The 24,384-nt window shown below is 49.1% G+C and overlaps 2 protein-coding genes across 2 annotated transcripts; one reads left to right on the top strand and one right to left on the bottom strand.

The window, feature by feature from the left end:
- The first annotated feature begins 3,453 nt into the window (after window positions 1-3,453).
- On the top strand, window positions 3,454-6,884 carry Mrpl11 (mitochondrial ribosomal protein L11). Its single transcript, XM_055610657.1, has 5 exons — window positions 3,454-3,831; window positions 4,184-4,279; window positions 4,615-4,708; window positions 4,804-4,963; window positions 6,420-6,884. Exons 1-5 carry the CDS (start codon window positions 3,709-3,711, stop codon window positions 6,523-6,525), a joined length of 579 nt encoding a protein of 192 aa, XP_055466632.1. The 5' UTR covers window positions 3,454-3,708; the 3' UTR covers window positions 6,526-6,884.
- A 12,146-nt stretch (window positions 6,885-19,030) lies between these two features.
- On the bottom strand, window positions 19,031-24,063 carry Npas4 (neuronal PAS domain protein 4). Its single transcript, XM_055610570.1, has 8 exons — window positions 23,601-24,063; window positions 22,702-22,853; window positions 22,447-22,549; window positions 22,074-22,335; window positions 21,776-21,885; window positions 21,325-21,460; window positions 19,771-21,200; window positions 19,031-19,103 (listed from the first exon to the last, which is right to left on the bottom strand). The coding sequence occupies exons 1-8, from the start codon at window positions 23,773-23,775 to the stop codon at window positions 19,075-19,077; spliced, it is 2,397 nt and encodes a 798-aa protein (XP_055466545.1). The 5' UTR covers window positions 23,776-24,063; the 3' UTR covers window positions 19,031-19,074.
- Between the last annotated feature and the right edge of the window lie 321 nt (window positions 24,064-24,384).

Below are 24,384 nucleotides of genomic sequence, written 5' to 3'. Positions count from 1 at the left end.
AGTCTCCTCACCAGAGGCAGCTCCTCCTGTGGCTGGCATCAGCCTTTCCCTTCTCCTAGTATAAGGTTCCTGGAGAAATAGTAATCCTTTGGAGTTCATCATTTCAATAATTTGTTAGGACAAGAGTCTCTACCTAAAATGTCTTCCCTCCTGATACGATGGTTACAGTGTGGTGTTGTGTTGGGAGTGGTCTGGTGCTCTGTGTATTCAAATGCTGAATTTTGGACCCCGAGATCTGGTTGCAGTCCAGATGAGGGCATTGTCAAGTACATTGATCAATGTTGTATAAACCTTGCTCCCCAATTATTTCTCATTGGTTAATAAAAAAGCTGGATGGCCTATAGCCGGAGGTGGAGGTGGTATTTCCTGTCCCAGTCTTGGGGAATCTCAGGTAGAGACCTCGAGAGAAAGGGGGGGAAAAGAAGAGGCAGAGAAAGGATGTGTTGAGAAACACTGCCCTGATGGGGCAGAAACAGCCCAGGGAAGACTGATATAGCAAGCAACTTGGGGCACCTGGCTGGGAGGATAGCATGGAGGATTACTATAAATGGCTATCTGCCTAGTTACGGTGCTTAAAGCTTATTAGTAAATCCTATGAATCTGTCTCATTTATTTGGGAGCTAAAATGAGTGATTAGAAAAAGCCCACCCCCAAAAATATAAATTGTCATTACAGTGGTGCATGCACAAATCCTAGCACTTGAAAAGTTGAGGCTGGAGGATCATGAGCTGGAGACCACCATGGTCCGCAGAGTGAGTTCCATGCCATCCTGGGCTATGCAGCATGACTTTGTATAGTGTGTATTTTTAAATCCGTTTTATTTGGGTTCCTTATGTCTCTATCTCTCTTCCAACCCTTATCCATCCTGACACCTTCCAACATCCAACAGTAGGTAGGAAAGAAAGGTTAGTGGGGGAAAGGGGCATAGGTCTCTTAGCTATTTCCTGATGGTTAGGGTCATTGGGTTCCTTGGCGCAAGTCCAATCTTCTTTCAGGATAGCTCCAACTTCTTCTCATCAAACTGCATCAGCAGCAAACAGCAACATGGCTGGGGGAGCAGGAGCAGCAACAACAACAGCAGCAGCAGGAGCAGCAACAACAACAGCAACAGCACTCTTCTCCTTTCTCAGAGCCCACCCCGCCTACCTGGCTCTGGTATTTATATCCTCTCAGAGTCCTCAAACTGAAACTTTCTGCAGCTGGCAAAGATCACACCCCTGCCAGAGCATGAGGCAATCATAGTTAACAGCTGTGGACAAACTAAAGCTGCCCCATACACCTAGGAGTAAAACAAAAACATGTTTACATAATGTAACTGAGTTTTTCAAGAAACCAAAACTTCCACTACAACTCTGTCTTAAAACACACAAACAAAAAAAATAGCAAAACTGAATGTGGTTTTATGTACACTTTAATCTCAGCACTTAGAAGACAGAGGCGGCTGGGTCTCTGTGTTCTAGTCTAAAAATAGCCACACAAACCACTCAGACTCTGGTCTCAGTTAGATATGGATGGTTTGTTGAATACTGAACACAACACCCCAAGACTGGTCAGACCAAGGACAAAGAAAGGAACTAGGGAGCCTGACTGTGACATCTACAGCGGGGTTTTTATAGAAAGAATCAAATGCAAAACAAAACAAAACAAAAAGGTGTGTGCCATAGCTGGGCATAGTGGTGTAGGCCTTTAGTCCCAGCACTGTGAAGGCAGAGCCAAATGAATCTCTGAGTTCATGGCCAGCCTGGTCTACATAGTAAGTTCCAGGACAGCCAGGGCTACGTAGAGAGACCTTGTCTCAAACAAAAATAAAACCATGAGATCATACTAAGTGCTCTCTCTCTCTCTCTCTCTCTCGTGTGTGTGTGTGTGTGTGTGTGTGTGTGTTGTATGTCTGTTTACCATGTATGTACCTGGTGTCTGCAGAAGCCAGAAGAGTAGATCTAAGCCTCTGGAACTGGAGTTACATAGGGTTGTGAATCTGGGTGCTGGAAATCAAACCCCGGTCAACATGGGGTCTACCTTCCTTTAAGGTTTCACTGGTAGGATGGATACCCCACTTTGATATGGCACCCCTAGGTTGCTCTTGCCACAGCTTACAGAGTTATGCAGGGGGGGATGCCAGGGAAGTTGGACCCGAAGCTGCTAGGCCAGTTTTCTACCAAGCACTCAGCTCCTGTGGCAGAGGTGTCTCTCAGGGAGACGTGCCGCTGCGCCTGCCAGCACCACAGCACTGACTCAGGGATTTCACTGGGCACAGAGCACGATGATAAAAGCAGGGCCTCTAGGTCCCTACACAAGGACATTGACTTTATTTGCAGCAGGTTGTGGAGAAGTTCCAGCCCAAGAGCACTTTTAAAAACATTGGGTGATGGGGTTGGGACATGGTGAAGTGGTTAGAGCGTTTCCTCCACAAGGGGCGAGGGACAGGGATTGAATCTCAAAAAGGGAAGAAAAGCTGGTAGAATCCGGAGAGGTAGGCTACAGAATAGGCTACATGGAGAGAGACTGCGAAAAAAGAAACTAGAGAATCCTCCTGGAATCTGAAGGACCTCAAACACTGACTTAGTCAAAGCAGTCTTAGTCTGGTGACGGGGTCAGCTTGCGGAGAACTTTACATCCTGGACTGCTGTAGAAAATAAGGGAGCATTCAACCTGCAGTGAATGAAGATTCACCGCCAGGTGTGGTCAGGGAGAGTCAGAGAGCCCTTCCACAGTCATTGCTATTCCGAAGTGCACAGGGTTGCCCGAGGGAGTGATAACAAAAGCTTCAAACACCTGTTGCTTCAAATGCCATCCACTAAAAAGTAATGGCAAGGAGCCCTGGAGGGCATGGAACAGGATGCAGAGAGCTAAAACACAGAACACAAAATCTTCTGCTCTCAATAAAAAATGAAGGGCGGGGAAGCAGTGAAGTATGCCTAATAAGCTGGAGGGAAATCAGGTTTGCCGGCATGGGGGGAGCAGGGATTTTTGCATTTCAAAAGCCCTGGGAAGGTTTGTTCCTTTGAACAAAGAGCGGTAAATGCTTTCTTGGTTCAAATAGTGTTCTAAAGCAACGTGTAATTGAGCTGTCACAATAATTCTGAAAGGCACCAATAATAACCATTGTGCAGAGAATGGAGCACGTAACAGAAACGGTAACCTAACCATAACTCTTAACTATGATCAAGTTCATAGCCAGCAAGAACAGCGGGCTGTCTGTTTCCCGTCTATACTTGTAATCATATTGCCTTTCATGAAAAGAAAAAAAAAAAAAAAAAAAAAACATAAGGAAAAAAAGACTCAAAGGATTCCTACTTTGAATAAACGTGCTCCATTTCAAACGCTAAGATAACACTGTCCAGCAGATGGCAGCCCAGAGCGCAGGCAGCAAGCAGGCTCGGGATAAGGAGCTGAACATACCCACAATCCTGTGCGCAGGCTCCACGTCCCGAACTTGGCTGTTTAAGGTAGTGCCTGTGCGCACGCCTGAGGGAATGTGTGTACTGAAACCACATGAATTTTCTTCTTACTATCAGAACGCAAAGTTCAAAAAAATTTAAAATTCATTAACTCGTCTTTAGCTGGAGGGCTGTACGACTGAAACAAGGCTGCTCTTTGTTGGCCTCACCCTCGCCTAACGCGAGGACCCTTAACCTCTGACCCAAAATGGCAGCGCGCAGAGCGTAGCTCTTGCCTCTCTGAGGTGAAGATTGAGGATCCCACGTCATGTCGAAGCTAAGCCGGGTCACTCGAGGCCTCAAGAAGCCCGAGCCCAGCGGTGTGATCCGGGCCATCTTGCGAGCAGGCCAAGCTGTACCTGGGCCGCCACTAGGTCCTATCCTGGGTCAGGTGCGGTGTCTGGAACCCGGCGTGGGAGACGCGGGAGGGTGGACGGCAGGAGGTGGGAACGTGCCCTGGAGCCGGGAAAGTCGCTTATAAACGGGTCTCCGCTGTTCGCAGCAGCGGGCCTGAGGTCCTTGTGTTCCTTCTGTAGCCTCTTTAGACCTCAGCTTCCCTGGCTCACTTAGCTAGTTGCTGATTAAGTGGGATCTTGTGGACAAATCGTCTGACATCCAAAGCTGTAATTGAATCGGGGTAGAAGAATTATAGGAACACGAGGACATGAAGATGAAGGAGGGAAGAGACGGGGTGGTAGAAAACCTTCATGCCCCACACTCAACTCTATATGCCTTCCTCGAAGCGAGGTGTCTCTATCAACCAGTTCTGCAAAGAGTTCAACGAGAAGACAAAGGACATCAAAGAAGGCATTCCCCTGCCCACAAAGATTTTTATAAAGGTAGAGTCTCGTTCTCCCCTATTCTTCCTCGGTGTTGAAGCTGGTTACCCTGGTTGCTTCACTGTCCCTAGCTTGGTTGCCACCTTCCGCTTTTCCCATTTACACCGTGAAGCCTAGAGCACAATCTCTGACCTGGCTTGGTGCTGCATATTGTGGTTCTTATCTTTCATCTCACTGAGGCTTCCAGAGCAGAGCTGGGTGAGGGATAAAAACGGTGGGATGTGTGAAAAGACACCACAGGAAGGGAAGCTGATGGGAGAAGGAAAGGGACATTAGAAATTTCTTGGACCAGATAGAAAATCAAATTCTCATATATATGTATTTTATCTACTAAGCCGGACAGGACGTTTGAGCTCAAGATTGGGCAGCCCACTGTCACCTACTTTTTGAAGGCAGCTGCTGGGATTGAGAAGGGAGCCCGGCAAACAGGTAAGGACTGGAGTGGACCCCTGTGATTTTGATGTATCCAGGAAAAAAAAAAAAAAAAAAAAAAAAAAGCAATGACACTCGTTCCTTCTTCCCAGGGAGAGAGGTGGCAGGCCTGGTGGGTTTGAAGCACATCTATGAGATTGCCTGTGTCAAAGCTAAGGATGATGCTTTTGCCCTGCAAGATGTTCCCCTGTCTTCCGTTGTCCGTTCCATCATTGGCTCTGCCCGCTCCCTGGGCATTCGGGTGGTGAAGGAGTGAGTATCTGCCTGTCCTATCATTGGCTCTGCCCGCTCCATGGGCACTCCTGTGGTCAAGGAGTGAGTATCTTGAGAGGAATGGTGTGAAGAGGAAACCCAAAAAAGTTCTATTTTGTTTTGTTTGGGTTTTTGAGACAGGGTTTCTCTGTGTAGCCTTGGCTATCCTGTACTCCCTTTGAGGACCAGGCTGGCCTTGAACTCAGACATTAGCCAGCCTCTCTGCCTTCAGAGTGCTGGGATTAAAGGTGTAGGCTACCACCACCCATCACAGAACGTTTTTGATTTGGGAGTAAAGCTAAGAGGGCCCATTACAGTGAGTTAGTCAGGTTTTGGGAAAATATTTTATAACATATTGGCTATATAGATTGTGTTTCATTATGACATTTTCATACATGTAGAGTTTTTAAGTCAAAGGACCTGAAATTCTAGCAGAAGGATATGGCCAAAGCCTCATTTATTCATTTGGAATATTCTTCATAAGCACTTTTTCTGTACTAGACATCGTCCTGGACACTGGATATACCCAGGAATGAGCAGTAGTGCTTGGCCAAGCTGGAGACCTATGCAGTCCTAAAGTACAGGCAATCCATACATAGAGGCTTAGTCAGTGTTGTTAAAAAAAAAAAAAAAAAAAAAAATCAGTGGATGTCATGAGAGCAGAGTCCCTCCTTTTTCCTGAGGACTCTTTTTTTTTTTTTTTTTTTTTTTAAATGAGTCCTCTTTGATGGAGGTGATATCGAACAGCCCAGGAAAAGGAGGGTAAGAGAGCAAATGTTCCAAAAAGTGGAAAAATTAGTGTAAGCAATGAGAGGTAAGGGGCTAAAGCTAACTAAGTTTATTGGATCAAGGAGTCTTGTATAGAGGCAGATGGGATATGGCCTGAGAGGAACTGGTCAGGAAGGATCTTTTGAGCAGTTGCACATTCAGACTCCATCCTAAGATGAGCAGTCACCCCAGTCAGCTTTAGAGGAGCACAGGGATAGTTTTCTTGAGGTAACTTGTCAAGTAGGAGAGCATTTGGCCCAGACCACTGCAGAGACAGGGGCCGGCACGGTCATACTCTACAGCAAGGCTGGCATCAATTGCTCCTCACAGGGGCTCAGGTTAGAACACAGCCTACCTTGATGTTTTTTCAAATCCTTACTTTATGGAGCACAGAGAGAAATAGAACAGATCTACATACACCCTGTCTGTGACTCCCTCATTTAAAGTGTTTGTGGCTCAAAGGAAGGCCTAGTAAATCCCAGCAGCTAATAGAGGCCACAGGTTAAGTAGGACTTTAAGATGGCACTCAGAGTCGAGGAAGGTAGAGCGTGTGGGTCGTGGTTCCAGGCAGAGAAAAGAGATAAGCAGAGGTCTGAAAGTTGGAAAGCCCAGGGAGGGGACGGGGACAGGGCAGCTGGGGTCTGTGTCAGGACCCACCTCTCACTAACCATCGTTCTCCCCCCTATAGCCTCACTGCAGAAGAACTGGCAGCTTTCCAGAAGGAGCGAGCCGTATTTTTGGCTGCTCAGAAAGCGGCAGATTTGGCAGCCCTGGAAGAAGCTGCCAAGAAGTGACCCCAGCCTTCCACACTCTGGGATTTTGAAGCAAGAGGCTGAGAAGGGTCCCACTGAGAGAGCCGAGCCAAAGGAGAGGAAGGCACTTCACGGCAGCATGATTTATAGTTTCCCAACTTATACTTCTATGCGTTTGGTTGTGCCAAGGGACCGAGCCTAAGTAAACATCCTATGCCGTTCCTTCTCAGCTTCTCCTCTGAGACCCCAGAGGTGGGGACTGACACTGACAGTCACCATACTTCCCGGGTGTGAGCTGCCCCACAGGTGAACACAGGCTCAGCCAAGCGGGTTACCATGCCTAGGGCCTTAGTCAGAAGAACCAGAGCTTGGTACTTAATAAAGATAAAATATTTATTTGGCTTCTGATTCATGGTGCTGGTGTCCGGCAAGGGCTCACTTGGCTGCATCACAGCGCGGTAAAGTAGAAACAGTCACACGCATAGGGCCGTCTTCGAGAGGTAGCTTCACCTGTAACAGTCCTCTCCTTAAGGCCAACGTTAATGAAGGTGGGACTCCGAGCACCTTCAGTTAGACTCCACGTTTAAAATTTCGATTTATTTTAAAAAAATTAGATTTATTTGTTTTTTTTTTTTTTTTCATATGCCTGCATATCTGTGTGTGCGCTGTGTGCATGCTTGGTGCTGTCAGAAGAGGATATTGGATGCCCCGGAACTAGATTTATGGGTGTCATGAACCACTATCTGGATAGTGGGGACTGAACCTGGGCCATCTTGCAAGAGCAATAAATAAGTTTCTTTAACTGCTGAGCCATGTCTTCATCCACCATCCTCCCACCCCCGGCAGGGTTTCTCTGTGTAGTCTTGGCTGTCCTGGGCTTGCTTTGTAGACCAGGCTGGCCTCGAACTCAGAGATCTGTCTGCCTCTGCCTCCGAGTGCTGGGGTTCACTCCCATCCAGCTTTTTTTTTTTTAAATAGGAACTCACTATGCAGTCCTAATGTCCTCAGACTCAAAGAGATTTCTGCCTCCTATGTGCTAGGATTAAAGGCATGTGCCACCATTCCTGGCATAGGCCCCACTTCTTAAGGATTCTAACTCCTAGCATACTAGACACCAAGCCTGTAGCACACAAATCTCTGGGGAGCATGTTATAACATTTTGTTAGGTCCAGGAATCCCTGAAGGAAGACCTCAGACTCAGGTAGTATGCAAAAGCAAGGGGCATTCTGCAGAAATTTCCAGCATGCCAGGGCTACCATTCCATAGAATGGCAATCCTGAAGTGAGCTGCAGGGCTCAATTTATAAAGACAGGTTTCCCCTTGTGCTTGGTGCTGATCTAGGGATTATGGGAGAACTCAGGATTAGTTCTGTAGTTGGAGGACTTCATGGAGTGTCCAGGTACCCACATAACAGTGTCATTTTAACTAGCTAGACCAAGCATTTCTAACTGACCTTTACTTTGATGGGTCAAGTGCTTGGGGACTTTACTAAGTTATTTTCTGGTCTTCAGGAAGGTTATTGTATCTGGTTTCCATGGACTACAGTTTCCTGTTCAGTCTGAAGCCAATTTTGAAGCCTGTCATGGAATCAGACTGGCTTACTAAAAGTCATTCCCCTCAATTTATGTTCTGAGTTGGTACAAGTGGGAGTAAGAGCCAGGGAGAAATCCTGCGCTCAGGGTTGAGGATGTTTCCTGGTAGAGCTGGGAAGCCCCAACTTCCATTGTCAGTGCTACACAACACAGAGCAATCAGTCTGTTCAGTCTGAGAAAAGGCAGAATTGATGGGCTCTGTGGACGCTAAGGCTTGGGTGTACTGCTTGTCTTTCCTTAGGAGTATAATGTCGGGGAGTTTCCACCTGAGAAGTGGGGTTCTGTGGGAAAGTCCAGCCCCCAGGCAGGGTTACACCTAGATAGAGGGGCAGCCTCAGGTCTCCCTGCTGTGTTGATGCATTTTGTTTTTGAGGCAGGGTCCCATGTAACGTTGGCTGGGCTGGAGCTGGCTATGCTTACCAGGCTGGCCTCAAACTCCAAGGTCTGCCCGCCTCTGCCTCATTGTGCTGAAGTTAACGGGGTGCACCGCCAAACCCAGCTCCTTGCTAAGGTTGTTATTTGTTTGCTTTTTAAGATTACTGTTTTATTATGCTGCTGGGAATGAAACCCAGAGCCTCATAAACACAAAGCCAGAGCTGGATCACTGAGCTCCACTATTAGGCCTTTGCCGAGCTTCTGAATCTACCCTTGGATTGGGGGTCAACTGAACTGAATTGTAGCCCCAGACCCACATAAGTGGAGTTCCAGTAGATGCCTGCCTGAGGAGACCTGGGAACCCTTGGCCTCCTGCTCCCCCATTCTTCAGAGTATCAAGTGTTCTCTCAGGAGAAAGGCGGAATTGGCAGGGGAGATGAAATTCGCGTTTGCCATGTGTTACATGCTGGACACTTTTTGTTTGTTTATTTGCTGGAATTCTGGAGAATTTTAGTCAATTCACATAAAAACAACATTGTTTACTAATATTACAATTAATACTGTTTTGTTACATGTGTATAATCTATATACACATATCTTTTAGTTTTTCAAAACAGGGTTTCTCCACGTAGCCCTGGCTGTCCTGAAGATTTATAGACCAGGCTGGCCTCAAAATCAAAGAAATCCACCTGCCTCTGCCTCCCTTGAGCTGGATTAAAGGCCTGTGCCGCCACCACCCAGCTGTGTTGGTTTAATAAAGAAGTGCTTGTAGGTTTTCTTCTAACATTTATGACTTCGCTAGTCCTGAATGGTTAGTTAAGTTTCCAGTACCAAGCATGGTTTCCCTCTTGTTGAGTTTTTAAGACCAATTAAAGAGCACCTGGTAAGCCGGGCGTGGTGTGCGCACCTGTAATCCCAGGAGGCAGAGGCAGACAGATCTCTGAGTTTGAGGCCAGCCTGGTCTAGAAAGGAAGTCCAGGACAGCCAGAGCTACACAGAGAAACAGTTTTAAAAAGAGAAGGTCACACACCACCACTGCACCCTTGACATGCCCTGCCGGCATGTGTCTAGCTGGGTAGGACTACTGGTTGCTTCTCTCCTTGGACCCTAATAGCACAGCTGCTTTGCTGCCATGAAAGATAGTCTGCAGGAAGGGTGTTTCCAGGTCAGTGCAAGACACTATTTCACCCTGAGAAAATTTGGGAAGCATTGAAAAGCACCTGTAAGAAAATAAAGCTAAGCTGGGAAGATGGCTCAGACTGTAAGGTACTTGCTGTGCAAGCATGAGAATCCGAATTCAGTCACCTAGAACCCACACGGAAAAGCTGATTGTAGGGCTTAGAAGGACGGAAGCACTGGCTGCTCTTCCAGAGGTTCTGAGTTCAATTCCCCCACCCCCACCACAACGTGCTTTACAACCATCTGTACTGAGATCTGAAGCCCTCTCCTGGCATGGTTGTAAGCCGCTATGTGGTTGCTGAGAATTGAACTCATGACCTCTGGAAGAGCAGCCAGTGCTCTTAACCGCTGAGCCATCTCTCCAGCCCTGTTTTTGTTTTTTTTTTTTCAAGACAGGGTTTCTCTGTGTAGCCGTGGCTGTCCTGGACTCACTTCGCAGCCTCCCCAAGTGCTGGGATTACAGGTAAGCACCACCACGCCCACCTTCTCTTTCTACTTTTAATTTAGGAATTATTTAGACTTTTTAATTTAGGAATTATTTAGACTATTTTTTCACTACCATCTTTCTGTAACAATTTGTGTAAATTGTGTCTGTCTGTACAAAGGCCAGAGGACAAGCTTGGGTGTCTTCCTTCCTTAGTAGGTTTCAAAAAAATATATTTTTAAATTTGTAATTGTGTGCGTATGTGGGAGTTCCATGTGTGCACATGAGGGTAGGTGCCTGTGGAGACCAGCAGAGGGCGTAGTGGGATCCTCTGGAGTAGGAGTTACAGGTGGTTGTGAGCCATTGGATGTGGCTGGTGAGAACCCACCTTGGGTACTTTAGGTCGAAACAAGCCTTCAGTCACTGAGCAGAGTCTTCAGGCCCCTCCATCTGATTTCTTGAGACAGGGTCTCTCACTGACATGAAGCTCAACAGCTGGGCCAGGCTGGCTGGCCCCTGAGTCCCAGGGATCTGCTTGTCTCTGCCTCCCTGGCTCTAGGGTTACAGGTAGGTGTCAGCATGCCTGGCTCTGTCTGCCTGTGGACCCACAGCAGTCCCTTTACTCGCTGTGCTGTCACCAGGTCCTTGTCTCCAAGGCTTATTCTGTCTTTTTGGTATATTCCTTTTTTTTTTTTTTTAGCCTTTTTGGGTTTTGTTTTGTTTTGTTTTTCAAGACAGCGTTCCCTGTGTACCCATGGCTGTCGTGGAATCACTTTGTAGACCAGGCTAGCCCTAAACTCACAGAGATCCACCTGCCTCTGCCTTTCAAGTCCTGGGATTAAATGCATGTGCCACCATACCCTGTTTTATCTGACCAAATTCTTAACTGTTTTGTATTCTTTTGGTTGTATTTAAAAGGAACTGCAAGTCAGGCATGATAAAGGAGCATGAGGGAGCAAGATCAGGAATTTAAGGCCAGCCCTGGCTATGCACAGCAAGACCTTGTCCCAAACAGCTCTGTAAAAAATACATATCTGTAAATTCCAGTATAACATTTTCTTAGCAACTGGGCTCCTGGAACCTTGCTAGGGATATGAAGGGGATCAAGAAAGGACAGACACATACAATGAAGCTGGAATCACTGCTACTACTGCCTGGAACCTCCGCATGTCATTTGGTTTTTTGGGGGGTAGTTATTCTCTACAAAAGGTATCTGCGGGTGAGCAATCTCAGGTAACTATCTCAGAGGAGGAAACTGCAGTTACTAATCTTTTTACACACTGATTAGTCCTTCATAAACATGTGTACTGGACTTGCCATTTCTCTTGAAACAGAGCCACATGGAACCCTTGACAAGGTGTGACCATGGCAAAAAACACATTCATTCAGAACTTCCAACTGCTGAATAGTTTTCTATTGACTTGCCACAAGCTAAGTCATTTGAGAGGAGGAGGCCTCAGTTGAGAAAATGACTCCATAAGATTGGGCTGTAGGCAAGCCTGTAGGGCATTTTCTTACTTTCTGATTGATGGGGCCTAGTCCATTGTGAATGATACTATTCCTGGGCTGGTGGTCCTGGGTTCTATAAGAAACCAGGCTGAGCAAGCCAGTAAGCAGCACTCCTCCATGGCCTCTGCATCAGCTCCTGCCTGCAGGTTCCTGCCCAGCTTGAGTTCCTGCCCTCACTGCTTTTGCTGATGACCTGTTATACGGAACTGTGAGTGAAATAAACACTTTCCTTCCCAAGTTGTTTCTGGTCACGGTGCTTAATCCCAGCAATAGCAGCCCTAACAAAGCACAGGGCTTCCTCCACTTCCAACACATTGGGTGGGAAAGAGTCAAAAGAATTTAGAGTTCAAGGCCGGCCAGACTTACACGAAACCCTGTCTCAAAGAAGAAAGACAGAGATGGGGAGACAGAGAGAGAAAGGAAGAACAGAAAGGAGGGCGTGAGCTGGAGAAGTGGCTTAGGACACAGTGCTGCTCTTGCAGAGGACCAGGGTTTGCTCACCAGCACCCACGGAAAGTGGCTGTCACCAGCTGCAACTCGGGCTTTGGGGGAGTTGACGCCCTCTTCTGGCTTCTTGCAGACATACACATAAGCAAAATCAAAACAAACAAACAAACAAACAAAAACTGTGGTAATGGACGCCTGGAGTCTCCATACTCGAGAAGCTAAGGCAGGAGGATTGCAGTAAGCTGGAGGATATTCTGGACTGAAGAATGAGATCTGATTTTTTTTTGGGGGGGGGTGTTTTTGTTGGTGGTGGTGGGATTTTTTTGTTTGTTGTTTTGTTTTGGTTTTTGAAACAGGCTTATCTCTGTAGCCCTGGCTGTTCTGAAACTCACTTTGTAGACCAGGCTGGCCTCAAACTCACAGAGATCCACCTGCCTCTGCCTCCCGAGCGCTGGGATTAAAGGTGTGTGCCACCACTGCCTGGCATGAGATCTGATTTTAAACAACCAAAAGGTTACAATCCCATGATGAATGACTCTTCTTAAATTGTTTCTGAGGTTATGTTTCAGGACTCAGTGTCACCAGAGAGAGAGGACAGTGATGACTGTCAGACCATAGCTCCTGCTGTCAGTGATTGAGCTTTAACACACACACACACACACACACACACACACACACACACACACACATCACAATTAGAACAGTTGCAAACAGAAACTCCTGTTACACAGTGAATAAAGTCAGTTAAGATTCATTCGGTTTTATTTATGTGCACACTTCTGCGTTTCTGCGTGTTTGTATGTGCACATGTGTGTAGTGCACACAGAGGCCAGATGAGGCTTTGGCTCCCCTGGAGCCGGAGTTACAGGCTGCTGGGAGCCATCTGACTCACGGGTACTGGTATCCGGTTCTCAACTGCTGATCCAGGTGGTGAGATTTCTGTCAACTGGATTCAAGCCACAGTCATCTGAGAGGAGAAAACCTCATTTGAGAAAATCCCTTCACAATACTGGGCTGTAGGGAAGCCTGTAAGGCAGTTTTTCATTAGTGATTGATGGGGAGGGCCCAGCCTCCATTGTGGCTTGTGCTCCTGGCTGGGTTCTATAAGAAAGCAGGCTGAGCAAGCTATGGGAGCAAACCAGTAAGCAGTATCCTCCATGGCCTCTGCATCAGCTTCTGTGCTCCTGTCCTGGCTTCCTTAAGTTATGGAGTATGATATCGAAGTGTAAACCAAATAAACGCTTTCCTCTCCAACTTGCTTTTGGTCATGGTGTTTCATTACAGCGATAGTAACTAACCCTAGCTTGGACACCAGCCCTTTGGTTTTTGGCTTGGGGTTTGGTGTTGTTTGCAGGGGTTTCTTTTTGTTGTTGTTTACAGGTTTTGTTTTGGTGAGACAGGGTCTTGCTATGCAGCCCAGGTTACCCAGGAGCTCAATATTCTTCACCCTTGGCTGTTTTCAGGCTGGGATTACAGGCATGCACACAGCAAGCACATGCTGCAAGAATAAAACCCAGATTTCTTCACAGTGTAGAAGCGCTGGGCAGTCTTCCCTCTTCTCCTGCTTGCTTCAATCTGCAGAACTTCCTCTTTATTTCCGAAGCAGGTCTAACCCTTTTCCATTTCAATGTCCTTACAAATGCTTCCTGTTCTCTGTTTTCCTCTTTTAGGCGTTAGCTCCATGTCACCCAGAGAAGGTGGCACTGTAAATTGGTACCCAGATATTCGTCACATTACTCCGGTTCTTGCCGTTAGTGTTTAGGCCTCATCTCGCCTTTTGTTCTTTCCAATTAAGAGTGCAGCTGTTTGTTCAGTCTCTGCAGAACCAAGGGCAGCTCCTGACTCAGGCAGGTATCACAAATCTCCACCCAGGAGAAATGTAGAGAGAGGAAGTGCACAAACTCACTTTTTCCTTTTGATTGTGTGTGTGTGCGTGACGTGAGCATGAGTATCATGGTGTGCATGGAGGCCAGAGGATACCTCCCTGGAATCAGTTCTTTCTTTCCACCATGTGGAACCTAGGGATTGAACTCGGGTTTTCGGCCGTGGCAGCTAGTACCCTGACCCACTGAGCCATCCCCTTGAGTTCAGTCTTTCTGGCCCCCAAACTCAATGCCCCTCTGGTTGTTTGGATGATAATGGTCCCCATAGGCTCATATATTTGGATGCTTAGCCCGCAGCTGGTGGACTATTTAAGAAGGATCGGGAGGTGTGGCCTTGCTGGAGGAGGCGTGTCACTGGGCGTGGACTTTGAGGTTTTTCTCTGCCTCTATCTTGTGGATCGGAGGCAAGGTCTCAGCTGCTTCTCCAGTGCCACGCCTGCCTGCCTGCTACCATGCTCCCCACCCTGATGGTCGTGGCCTCACCCTCTGAAACTCTGAGCCAGTCCCCACATAAATGCTTTACTTTATGAGTTGCCTTGGTCATGGTGTCTCCTCACAGCAATAGAACAGTGACTAAGACACCCTCTCTCGTGCACTCTGTTCCCAGAACATCACTCTCAGATTCTGAAGTCCTTTCCTCTCCCCAGGACTCAGTTTCTGTGTCTGTTCTAAGGTGAAGACTGCAGGGGCCTCACCAGCCAGGAATGAGGCAGCTGCTCCTCCTTCCAGCAGGTGGCGACATTGTCTCTTCTATTTTATTGTCCTCCCTTCAGACCAGGTGGTCAGGCTCAAGTCTGTAATCCCCCTACCTGGGAGGCTGAGACGGGAATCTGTGAAAGTCTGCAACCTGCTTGGGCTACATAGTAAACTCCAGGTTGGCCTGAGCTGAACAATGATATGCTGTCTCAAAAAACAAAAGTAAAATGATAAAAATCCAAAGCATCACCACCATCACAACCACAAGAAACAAAGAGCAGGGGGTATTGTAAATACAGTACGAATCTGTAATTTTATTTAAAAAGAAAAAAAAAAACACCTGGGCAGTGGTGGTGCACACCTTTGATCCCGGCACTCAGGAGGCAGAGGCAGGCAGATTTCTGTGAGTTTGAGGCCAGCCTGGCCTACAAAACAAGTTCCAGGCTACACAGAGAACCTCTCTCAAAATAATAATATAATACATGTTGTTGTTGTTGTTTTTTTTTTTTTGAGACAGGGTTTTTTGTGTGTGGTTTTGGCTGTCCTGGAACTCATTCTGTAGACCAGGCTGGCCTCGAACTCATAGAGAGCTGCCTGCCTCTGCCTCCTGAGTGCCGGGATTAAAGGTGTATACCACCACTGTTCAGTTAATAACAATTTTTAAAGTTGATTTAAAAAAAAAAACTGCCCCAGCAGGCAAATGGTGGGAATTAGAAAAGATCATCCTGAGTGAGGTATCCCAGAAGCAAAAAGACACACACGGTGTATACTCACTTATAAGTGGATACTAGACCTATAATATAGGATAAACATACTAAAATCTGTATACCTAAAGAAGCTAATCAAGAAGGAGGACCCTGGGTAAGATGATCAATCCTTACTCAGAAAGACAAATGGGATGGACATTGGAAGAAGGAGAAAACAGGAAACAGGACAGGAGCCTACCACAGAGGGCCTCTGAAAGACTCTATCCAACAGTGTATCAAAGCAGATGCTGAGACTCATAACCAAACTCTGGGCAGAGTGTAAGGAATCTTATGAAAGAAGGGGGAGATAGTAAGACCTGGAGAGGACAGGAGCTCCACAAGGAGAGCAACAGAACCAAAAAATCTGGGCACAGGGGTCTTTTCTGAGACTGATAATCCAACCAAGGACCATTCATGGAGATAACCTAGAATCCCTGCTCAGATGTAGTCCATGGCAGCTCAGTATCCAAGTAGGTACCCTAGTAAGGGGAACAGGGAGTATCTCTGACATGAACTCAGTGGCTGGCTCTTTGACCACTCTCTCCAAGGGGGAACAGCTTTGCCAGGCCACAGAGGAGGACATTGCAGCCAGTCCTGATGAGACACTATAAGCTAGGGTCAGATGGAAGGGGAGGAGGACCTCCCCTATCAGTAGACTTGGAGAGAGGCATGGGAGGAGATGAGGGAGGGCGGGCGGGATTAGAAGGGAATGAGAGAGGGGGCTACAGTTGGGATACAGAGTGAATAAACTGTAATTAATATAAAAATAAAAATAAAATGGGGGCTGTAGAGATGGCTCAGCAGCTAAGAGCACTGTCTGCTCTTCCAGAGGTCATGAGTTCAATTCTCGGCTACCACATGGTGGCTCACAACCATCTATAATGTGAACTGATTACCTCTTCTGGCAGGTGTAATTGCAGATAGAACACTCCTATACATAAAATAAATAAATCTTATAAAAAATAAAATATATATAATATCTACATTATAAAAAGAACAGAATAAATCTCAGGATTTCTCTGCAAAACAACAACAACAAACAAAAAACAAAAACAAACAAACAAACAAAAACCCCAAGACAATTCAGTGTTCAGGAGGCAAAGGCAGCTAGATCTTCATGAATTCAAAGCCAGTCTGGTCTATATAGCAAGTTCTAGGCCAGCCAGGGCCTGTTACAACAAATAAGCAAAAAAAAAAAAAAACTTGTGTATATATATATATATATATATATATATATATATATATATATATATATATATATATATGTATTCATATATAGAGAGGGAACAATATATATAATATTATATATAATAAAACATACATTATTGTCACACACCTCCAAATATCAGGAAAGTCTTTTTTTTCTCGTTTCCCAAATCCACCACCATTTTTAAATTATTTATTTATTTATTTATTTAAAGATGTATTTATTATTTATATAACATTCTGCCTGCACACCAGATCTTATATAGATGGTTACGAGCCACCATATGGTTGTTGGGAATTGAACTCAGGACCTTTGGAAGAACAGTGAGTGTTCTTAACCTCTGAGCCATCACTCCAGCCCAAAATTTTTATTTATTATTATTATTAGTAGTAGTATATGTGGTATGGGGGTGGGTGAGCAGGCCTGAGTGTGTCCTGGGGTGCAGCTAGAGGTCGGAGGATAACTCTCAGGAGCTGGTTGTCTCCTTCCATCAAGGATCAAATGCAGAGAGATGATCCATCTTAGCCCAGGAACCTGTCTGGCCATCTCAATGTCCCTGTGCTAAGGAGGGAACGGCCCTAAGTCAGGGTCCACTTGGGGATGGCAGTGCTGCTCTTGGCTTCACCCAGCCACCCATCAAAGGAGGGGAGGGTGACAAAGGGCCCCTGTGAAGAGCTCCCTTTTTGTGGAAGAAGGGCCTTCTGAAGGGCCTGGCTCCGCAGCTGGGCTTCACAATGAGGGGAGGGGGGGGGGCGGGCGTGTCAGGGCTGTGCCTCCGTTTCTGTGGGTAGACTGGAGCCTGGGGTTGTCATCCTCTCCTTGAGGAGCAGAAGCTAAGTCTCCAGGTCACCCCTGCTTTGTAGGTCAAAGCAGCTGGGGTCTTTTCCGCACTTCTTGGTTTGGAAAAGCCTTCTGTCCGGTCCTAACAGTGTCTCTCTTGGTGGCTGCCCTCAGTGTACGGAGGAAGGGGAAGATTTAGACACACTCCAAAAAAATAAGTGGCGGGAGTGTGGTTTGAATTAAGGTCTTTCTACTTCCTAATTTTCACTCATCTTCCACTAACTATACTCGTGGCTGTTGGGCGCTCAAGTTTGGAGTCAAACACCTTATTCTGAAGTTTCCTCCTCCACCGAGTTGCTCTCAGCAGACTTGGAGGGGTCAAAAGAGAAGACTACTCTGGCCTCCCTGCTCCAGCCAACTCTTCCCTGCCTGGGGAGTCTGAGCTGAGGCTACCTAAGAGCGTGACTCCCTGGCTTTGGCTGCTGAGAAAACAGCACAGACCTGAGGGGCTTGATGTGTTGCCCACCCATACCTCTCTCTATCTCATCTAATTGCTTCACCAGCGAAGTGGAGTTTTATTAAGGCAAATCAGGCATTTGCTGACCGAAAAGCCCTATGCAAGCTTCGTAGGTATCCAACGTAAAGATCTATGGCCCCACAAGGAGATCAGTCTCCTGCAAGATCAGGCAGGAAAAGACTGGAAACTCTAAACCCACATCCAAGGTCAAGGCCAATCTGGACCCTCTTGTCTGTCCACCCTCTGCTTCCCACCACACTGTGAACACTGGAAGCCCAGGGCGGAGGGAAGACTCCAGAGTCTTAGCGTCTGCTTCCGACAAGTGCTCAGTCTTCGAGCACAGCGTGGGCCACACCCGGACGGTTCCGGTCGAATGCAGAAATCGACAAGTCCAGGAAGAGATTCCAAGGCTGAAAGGAGGTCCAGCCTGTGTTTCCTGCCCCGGCCTCCCATCTGGGCTCCGCAAGCTCTCGCCTTCCCACCTTTCCCTTTCCATAATAGCGCGCGACACCGGAGGTACCAAAAAAGGCAAACTGGACTTTATTATAAAGTTGGCTACAAAGTCACCGCAGCACCACGAAGTGGCCGCCTGGGCAGGCCCCGGCGGTCTGGCGGCCGGGTGAGTCCCGCACCGGGTACGCGCACTCGAGCAAGCACACGCGTGACGGCAGATCTGCCTTCCTCCACCGGAAAGGAATGTAGCGTCTCTTCGCGCCCCCCACCCCAGGCGCGGGGCGCAAAAGTCACAGGAAGGGCCGCCAGGGCGGCAGAGTCCGTCGGAATTGAAATCCCGTTACTGGTTAGTAGAGAATTCTACGTGGGTGTCAAGAGCCCCTCAGGGCACAGGCTAGCCCCAGGTGGGCCGTGCCTTTCCCCCACCAAAGCCCAGGGGTGACTTGGCCCCTAGGAGTGGAGAACTGGCCCAGGCCCATGGGGCAGCGCGGTGGGGAAGTGAGACTCCCCCGTTCTCCGCTTGAAATCCATTCAAGGAAGCTCACTACGAGTGAATACAGATTGAAATGGAAACTGGGATCGCTCTAAGTCCCTTGATTTTAAAAAGTTGCTCCCCTCCCTTGCCCTCCCACCTCCCCCCCCCCAAATCCTTCAGGGCCTGGAGAATCAGATCTATCCCCCTCTGGCCCCCAGAGTCCCCCCAACAGTCCCGGGGGGGTGGAGAGCGGCTCCAGGTCTTGATGACAATATGCCATACTTGACGACGGTAAGTCACAGACTTATTCAAAACGTTGGTTCCCCTCCACTTCCATCTGTGGGAGAGGGAGAGAGGGGAGGGGGGAGAGAGAGTCAGTCGAGCCTATTAGGAAAAAGGGTCCTTGAGCTCAGGCTGTGGTACCGTCTATGTTGGTACAGACTATGGGTTTCAAATGTGTCAGCCAAATGAGGAAATGATCCCCAGGGCATTAGCAGTCAAGGGGCAATATGGATAGATGGAAAGAAAACGTGGCCACAGCTTTGGACAGCACAGGGTCACGGGGATGGAGCTAGGGACTCAGCTCTGTTCTTTCATTCTCCAATTCCAACCAACTGTTGCTCTGCGTCCCCTTTAGGGGAAGCATCAACTTCCATCAATGTCTCTATGACTTAAGTACTTTAAAATACTTATGACTTAAGTTCTTTAACTCTGGGGCCTTGATCATTTTCATCTACTAAGTGGGCGTGGCGACTGGACTAGGCCTCTCACAGACCTTTTGCCTACGGATCGTCTGTCACTTTATCACACATCACTTCCCTTTGCCCACCAGGTCTACTAATCTTTCATACAGAGTTTTGCGTTGTCCTTTCCCTGCTACTCTCTTCAGCAGGAGGTACTATCGTTCTCTTAATAAGACTGAGCTACAGAGAGGGGGAACGGATTGGCCAATCTATCCAACATCTGATTGGAGGACGGGGACAGGACACTTAGGTTGGACTCACCTTCATGGAAGCTGTCTTGAACTTGGCTCTGGAGTTGATGCAACTCATCAGTAAACCCTTCGTAGGGGAATGTTGAGACACCTGTCTCAAAGGCGGTTTCATAGGTGGCCAAGTCCTCCAGGAAGCTATGATCTTCTGGGGACAGGTTGTTGCAAGGTGACAGGGCCCCTCCTGGGACCTCTGCCTCAGGATCCCCTGAGCCCCATTCCCCATTGGGGTCTGGAGTAGAGAGATCCATGAAGATGTCTTCCACTGGTGTCTCTTCCAGGAATAAACTATCAGGATCAACCAGGAAGTCCAGCTCCTGGCATTTCCAGGGTTTCAGATCCAGGCTAAGCACAGGGGGTCCAGCCCCTGACAGGGATAGGTTGGGGTTCAGTGGTTCCAGTCCTCCAAGTGGCTCCAGGCCCCCGGTGCCAGCCTCAGCCGAGAAGGGCCTGTCCATGCCCTGAGCCAGCTGGCTGATCTGTTGGATGAGGCGATCTATCTCATTTTGTTCTTTCTCAGTGTAGTGGAAGAAACTCTGCTTGACCGGAGAGGCCTCAGGTGTGAGCAGGCCTTCAGGCACCAGGGGAACATCCACAGAGAGGGGGCCCCGTAGCTGAGCTAGGGCCAGGAGTGTGCAGTCCCCATTACCAGGGCTGCTAGGACTTGGGGGCAACTTCTCATAGAGAAAACTGCATCCCTCCTGGGCGAAGTAAGTCTTGGTAGGATTGGGGCTCAGTTGCTCTGGGAAGGTTTGGCTGGGACTGTTCAGATGTGCTTGGAATGCTGTGCTGGGAGGAGTCAGCTGCTCATGGGTGGGGCTACCCAGCGGTTCTGGGAACTCGGCAGTGCTGGGAAGCAGCTGGTCTGGGAAGGTAGAGGTGCAGGGAGTCAGCTGGTCTTCATAGCTTCTGGCTGAGGTTTCAGTCAACTGTCCTTGTAGTGAACTGGTTAGTGGGTCTGGGAAGGTTGCACTGCTGGGTGTCAGCTGATCAGAGAAAATCACTGTGCTTGGAGTCAGCTGTTCTTGGAGAGAGCTGGAAGGAGTGGGCAAGCGAGTCTGGAAGGGCTCGTGGAGGCTGAAGAGGAAGGCACAGCCTCCTGGCTGGTGGGGTGTGTAAGGTGGAGTACACACAAAATCCTTGCTCAGGTCTGCTTGGAGGGAAGACTCAGGCCGAGAAGGGAATGGCAGGTAACTGAAGTCCAGCTCTTTGGAGGGTTGGGGAAGCTCTTCTGAGGTTGAGACCACACCTAGTTCAGGAGCCCTGGGGAAGCCGGTGCTTCTGGGAGCCCCAAGGGTGGGTGTAAAGAGTGGGTTAGAGCATTGCTCCTGGGAGAAGACATTCTCTGGGAATGAATGTAGCACAGCTGCGGTTCCTAGGACATAGGCTGCCTGGGTGTCCTCAGAGTTCAGCTGCTGGCGGAGGCTCCAGGCTTCTGTGTCACTGGAAAGGAAAGGAGCAGCAGTTCGTAAGGGTCCAATACCAGAGTAGTTTTCTTAGTTGTGTTCCCTCTGTGCTAATGTCAGCCCCTCCTCCCTCTCCCACCATCCTGTGTTTTACATCTTACCTGATAGGGTAGTTATTGGCAGTAATAGGACCTTCTGGGCCTTCTGAGTATAGCATGCAGTAAATCCATGCCCAGCCTCCATGCTTGGCTTGAAGTCTCACCACCATTTCTGCCTGAATATCTCCACTTTCAGCCACTGGGGAGAGAGAGAGATACAGGGTTAGAAAGTCCGTCAAGAAACACCACCTACACATCCACCTTTCTCACGTCTACTCTGAATTGAGGGAGCCATGATATCTTCCTTCTGACTACTCTAACCTGTACCTCTAGGCTCCTCGCCTTGACCTTTCCACTCAGTGTTTCCTATTCTTGCCTTAACTTCTTATCCTGAAGTTCACTTTACAGCCTGCAAAACTCCTCAACATCACTCTGGACCACAGCCCGTCCCTGGTCTGTCTCCCATGCTTTCTCCCAGATTCCTGTGTTCTCTGCGGCCTCTCAGGACACTCACACAGGCGGTAGTGTTGAGAAGAAGCGTGGGCCAGGTCCTCAGGGTGTAGCAGTCCATACCATGACTTACAGAGCAGTTCGCTGCGCTCAAAGCCCAGGTAGATTAGGACACTGGGAAGGTGGAAAGGGTGAGGTCAACTTTCTGTTTGCCTTTACTTGAGATGCATGCACTTCACTCCCCCCCAGGGTCTCTGCCCACTTAACCCCCACCCTCCCTGCCCTGAATCTAAGATCAAGAATCTAAGGTCCCCTTCTTTCTGGCCTGCCTTCTTACTGGAATTTGAATACTCTGGGCTTACCTTTCAGAGATATCCAGTAGGGCTAGATCCTTAGCATGCTGGCTCTGGAACATGGCCAGGAAGAGAGAAGCAGGACCAGGGCCTGGGCCAGGACGGGGTCTTGGCTCCAGTGGGGCACAGAAAGCTGTGAACACAGGGTTGCCTGCCCAGTAGGCCCCCGGTGGGTGAGCGTGGAATCGACCTCGAATGAGCACCAGTTTGTTGCCTGCACTCTGGCGCCGGAGAGACTTGGAGGTGTTGAATCGACAACGGAAGAGGCGATCTAGGTGAGCAAAAGGAAAAACTGACTGAGAGAATGGGCATTGGAGGGAAAGTAGATGGTTGGAGGAGGGCAGCAGAGGAGTGGACTGAAGAAGGGAAAAGAGGTTCTTACCAGCATCCAGAGCAGAGGGCATGGTGAGCTGCTGGCGCACAGTAAGATGGTCAGCAGGGTCAATGATATCATAGATGCTGTCACCCTGGGCAACCAGGTCCACCTAGAGGAATGAAAGAAGAGGTGATCATTAGTGAAGGTGCCGAGAGCCAACCTGTGACCAATAGCTTTTCTCAGGACAGAGCCCCCACCTCCAGCAACTCTCAGTTTCTCAATAGTGGAAAGCTCTAAAGTACTAAGAGGCATAGTACTCACCATAGAGTGGCCCAGGTGCTCGCTCACGCTCTCCGACAGGTATAGCAACTTCCCCTCGGCTGTGAACACAAGCAGAAATCCAGGTAGTGCTGCCACGATGTCTTCGAGCTCTTGAGCCGAGAGAAGCCCGGTGGGGCCAGCCAAAGGTGTGCCTGTCGGGTGAGAAGGTATAACAAAACAGAAATGAGGAGGGGGGCATCCGAGTGCCAGAGAAGACACAGGGAGTTCCCACAGACCTATCTCTGCAGACACCTGTTGACCCTATGCTTGTGGATCTCGGCCAGGAGACCTGTTGCTGGGACTGTCTAGCGGGGGGTGGGGCGGCGTGGGGAGCCCTCAGACTACCTAGCCCGGCAGGAACCTCAGCAGCCCTGAGCTGTCAGAACTCTGGACAGAGCTCCCCCGCAAGGACCGGGGTTCAGCACCGCGGACAGCACTCGGAACGGCCGGTCTGTTTCAGCACCGCGGGCAGCGCCAAGCGAGGGGCGCAGCTTCAGGACCTCGGACAGCGCTCCAGAGACCGTAGAGAGAGACCCTCTCAGCCTTTCCTAGCACTTGCTGCTCTTCCCCAGACGTTGCCTTAGCAGCCTTTCCCTGCAGCCTGCCAGGCTTCCTTCCCTCAACTCCCCGGATTCCTGGAGTGCCTCTGAGGCAATGGGAACCCCGAACCATTCGTGTTAGCTCTCCATCTCCCACATATCCGGTGCTAGGACCATCGTTCAGTCCAGTCTAGACGGAGGTCAGGAGAAAAAGTAGGAAGTCTGGAGTCCCCTCAAGTCCCTTCCCTTCACCGCCTTCCAGCACGCTGTCTTAGACCAGCAGCGGTCTCGGCGCGTTCCCTAGCTCCTCCATCCCTGGTCCCCAACGGCTCTGGTCTCCAGCAGCCTAAGGTTGCTCACCTCCAGCAAAGAAGACACCCTTGCGAGTGTAGATGCAGGCAAGACTCATAATGTGCAGGTAGGACAGCCGGACCTTGTCTGCTTCAGCCAACGGCAGCAGTTCCTTGAGGTTCCGGATCTCCGCGTTGATCTGGTCGCGGCGCGCCTTGGAGGCGCCCTTGGTGGATCGGTACATGACTGCCGGCTGCGGAGCTCCAGCTCCGGCTCCCGAGCACCTGAGCTCCTGTCCCGATGCACCGGAGGCTTCCTCTGCCTTGCTTCCCAGGTCTTTCGCTTAGGCTCTCGCTCGCTCTCGCTCCACTTCTGGGCTCCGCTCGGCAGCGCTGCCCCCCTCGCCTGCCTCGATCCGCCTTATATAGCTCCTGGCAGGCGTGGGGGGGCTGGTTTCAGAGACGGGGGGGCAGCGGGAGGCGGGAGGCTGGGCTAAAGCAAGCTGCAGCGAGAGCCACTGGCTGGGGAGGGGGGGCGCTCCTCCTCCCTCCCTGGCTTCCGACGTCATCTTGTGACGTGGAAGAGGAGAGGGAGGGGGCGGGGGAAGGGGGGGGGGAGGAGGGGGGGGGGGGGGGGGGGGGTGCTGGCTAGAACTGTGCAGAGCCAGGCGTGGGGTGCAGGGACCCAGCTTTCCCATTCTATTCTGTTGGGGGAGGAACAGGGTGATGTGAAGCCCCTGTCAGGAAAGTTTGTGGAGGGCAAAGAGGGGCTGCTACCAACATTAATTTTTCTAAGGAGGCAAAGGATGAGGAGGGGCAACGTCCCCTGCCAATTTGCCTCTCTCTGCCAGGCA

The sequence above is a fragment of the Psammomys obesus genome, unplaced genomic scaffold (assembly GCF_907164565.1).
Source record: "Psammomys obesus unplaced genomic scaffold, mPsaObe1.curated_primary_1811, whole genome shotgun sequence".
Lineage (NCBI taxonomy): Eukaryota > Metazoa > Chordata > Mammalia > Rodentia > Muridae > Psammomys > Psammomys obesus.
This window is presented reverse-complemented; position numbering and strand designations above follow the sequence as displayed.

Excerpts from the sequence above, each read along its gene's own strand:
- Mrpl11 (XM_055610657.1), top strand. The coding sequence starts at position 3,709 with ATGTCGAAGCTAAGCCGGGTCACTCGAGGCCTCAAGAAGCCCGAGCCC. Across the intron at positions 4,280-4,614 it reads CCACAAAGATTTTTATAAAG|CCGGACAGGACGTTTGAGCT; the intron begins GTAGAGTCTCGT and ends TTATCTACTAAG. Across the intron at positions 4,964-6,419 it reads GGCATTCGGGTGGTGAAGGA|CCTCACTGCAGAAGAACTGG; the intron begins GTGAGTATCTGC and ends TCCCCCCTATAG.
- Npas4 (XM_055610570.1), bottom strand. The coding sequence starts at position 23,775 with ATGTACCGATCCACCAAGGGCGCCTCCAAGGCGCGCCGCGACCAGATC. Across the intron at positions 22,550-22,701 it reads AGCACCTGGGCCACTCTATG|GTGGACCTGGTTGCCCAGGG; the intron begins GTGAGTACTATG and ends TCATTCCTCTAG. Across the intron at positions 19,104-19,770 it reads TCAAGACAGCTTCCATGAAG|ATGGAAGTGGAGGGGAACCA; the intron begins GTGAGTCCAACC and ends CCTCTCCCACAG.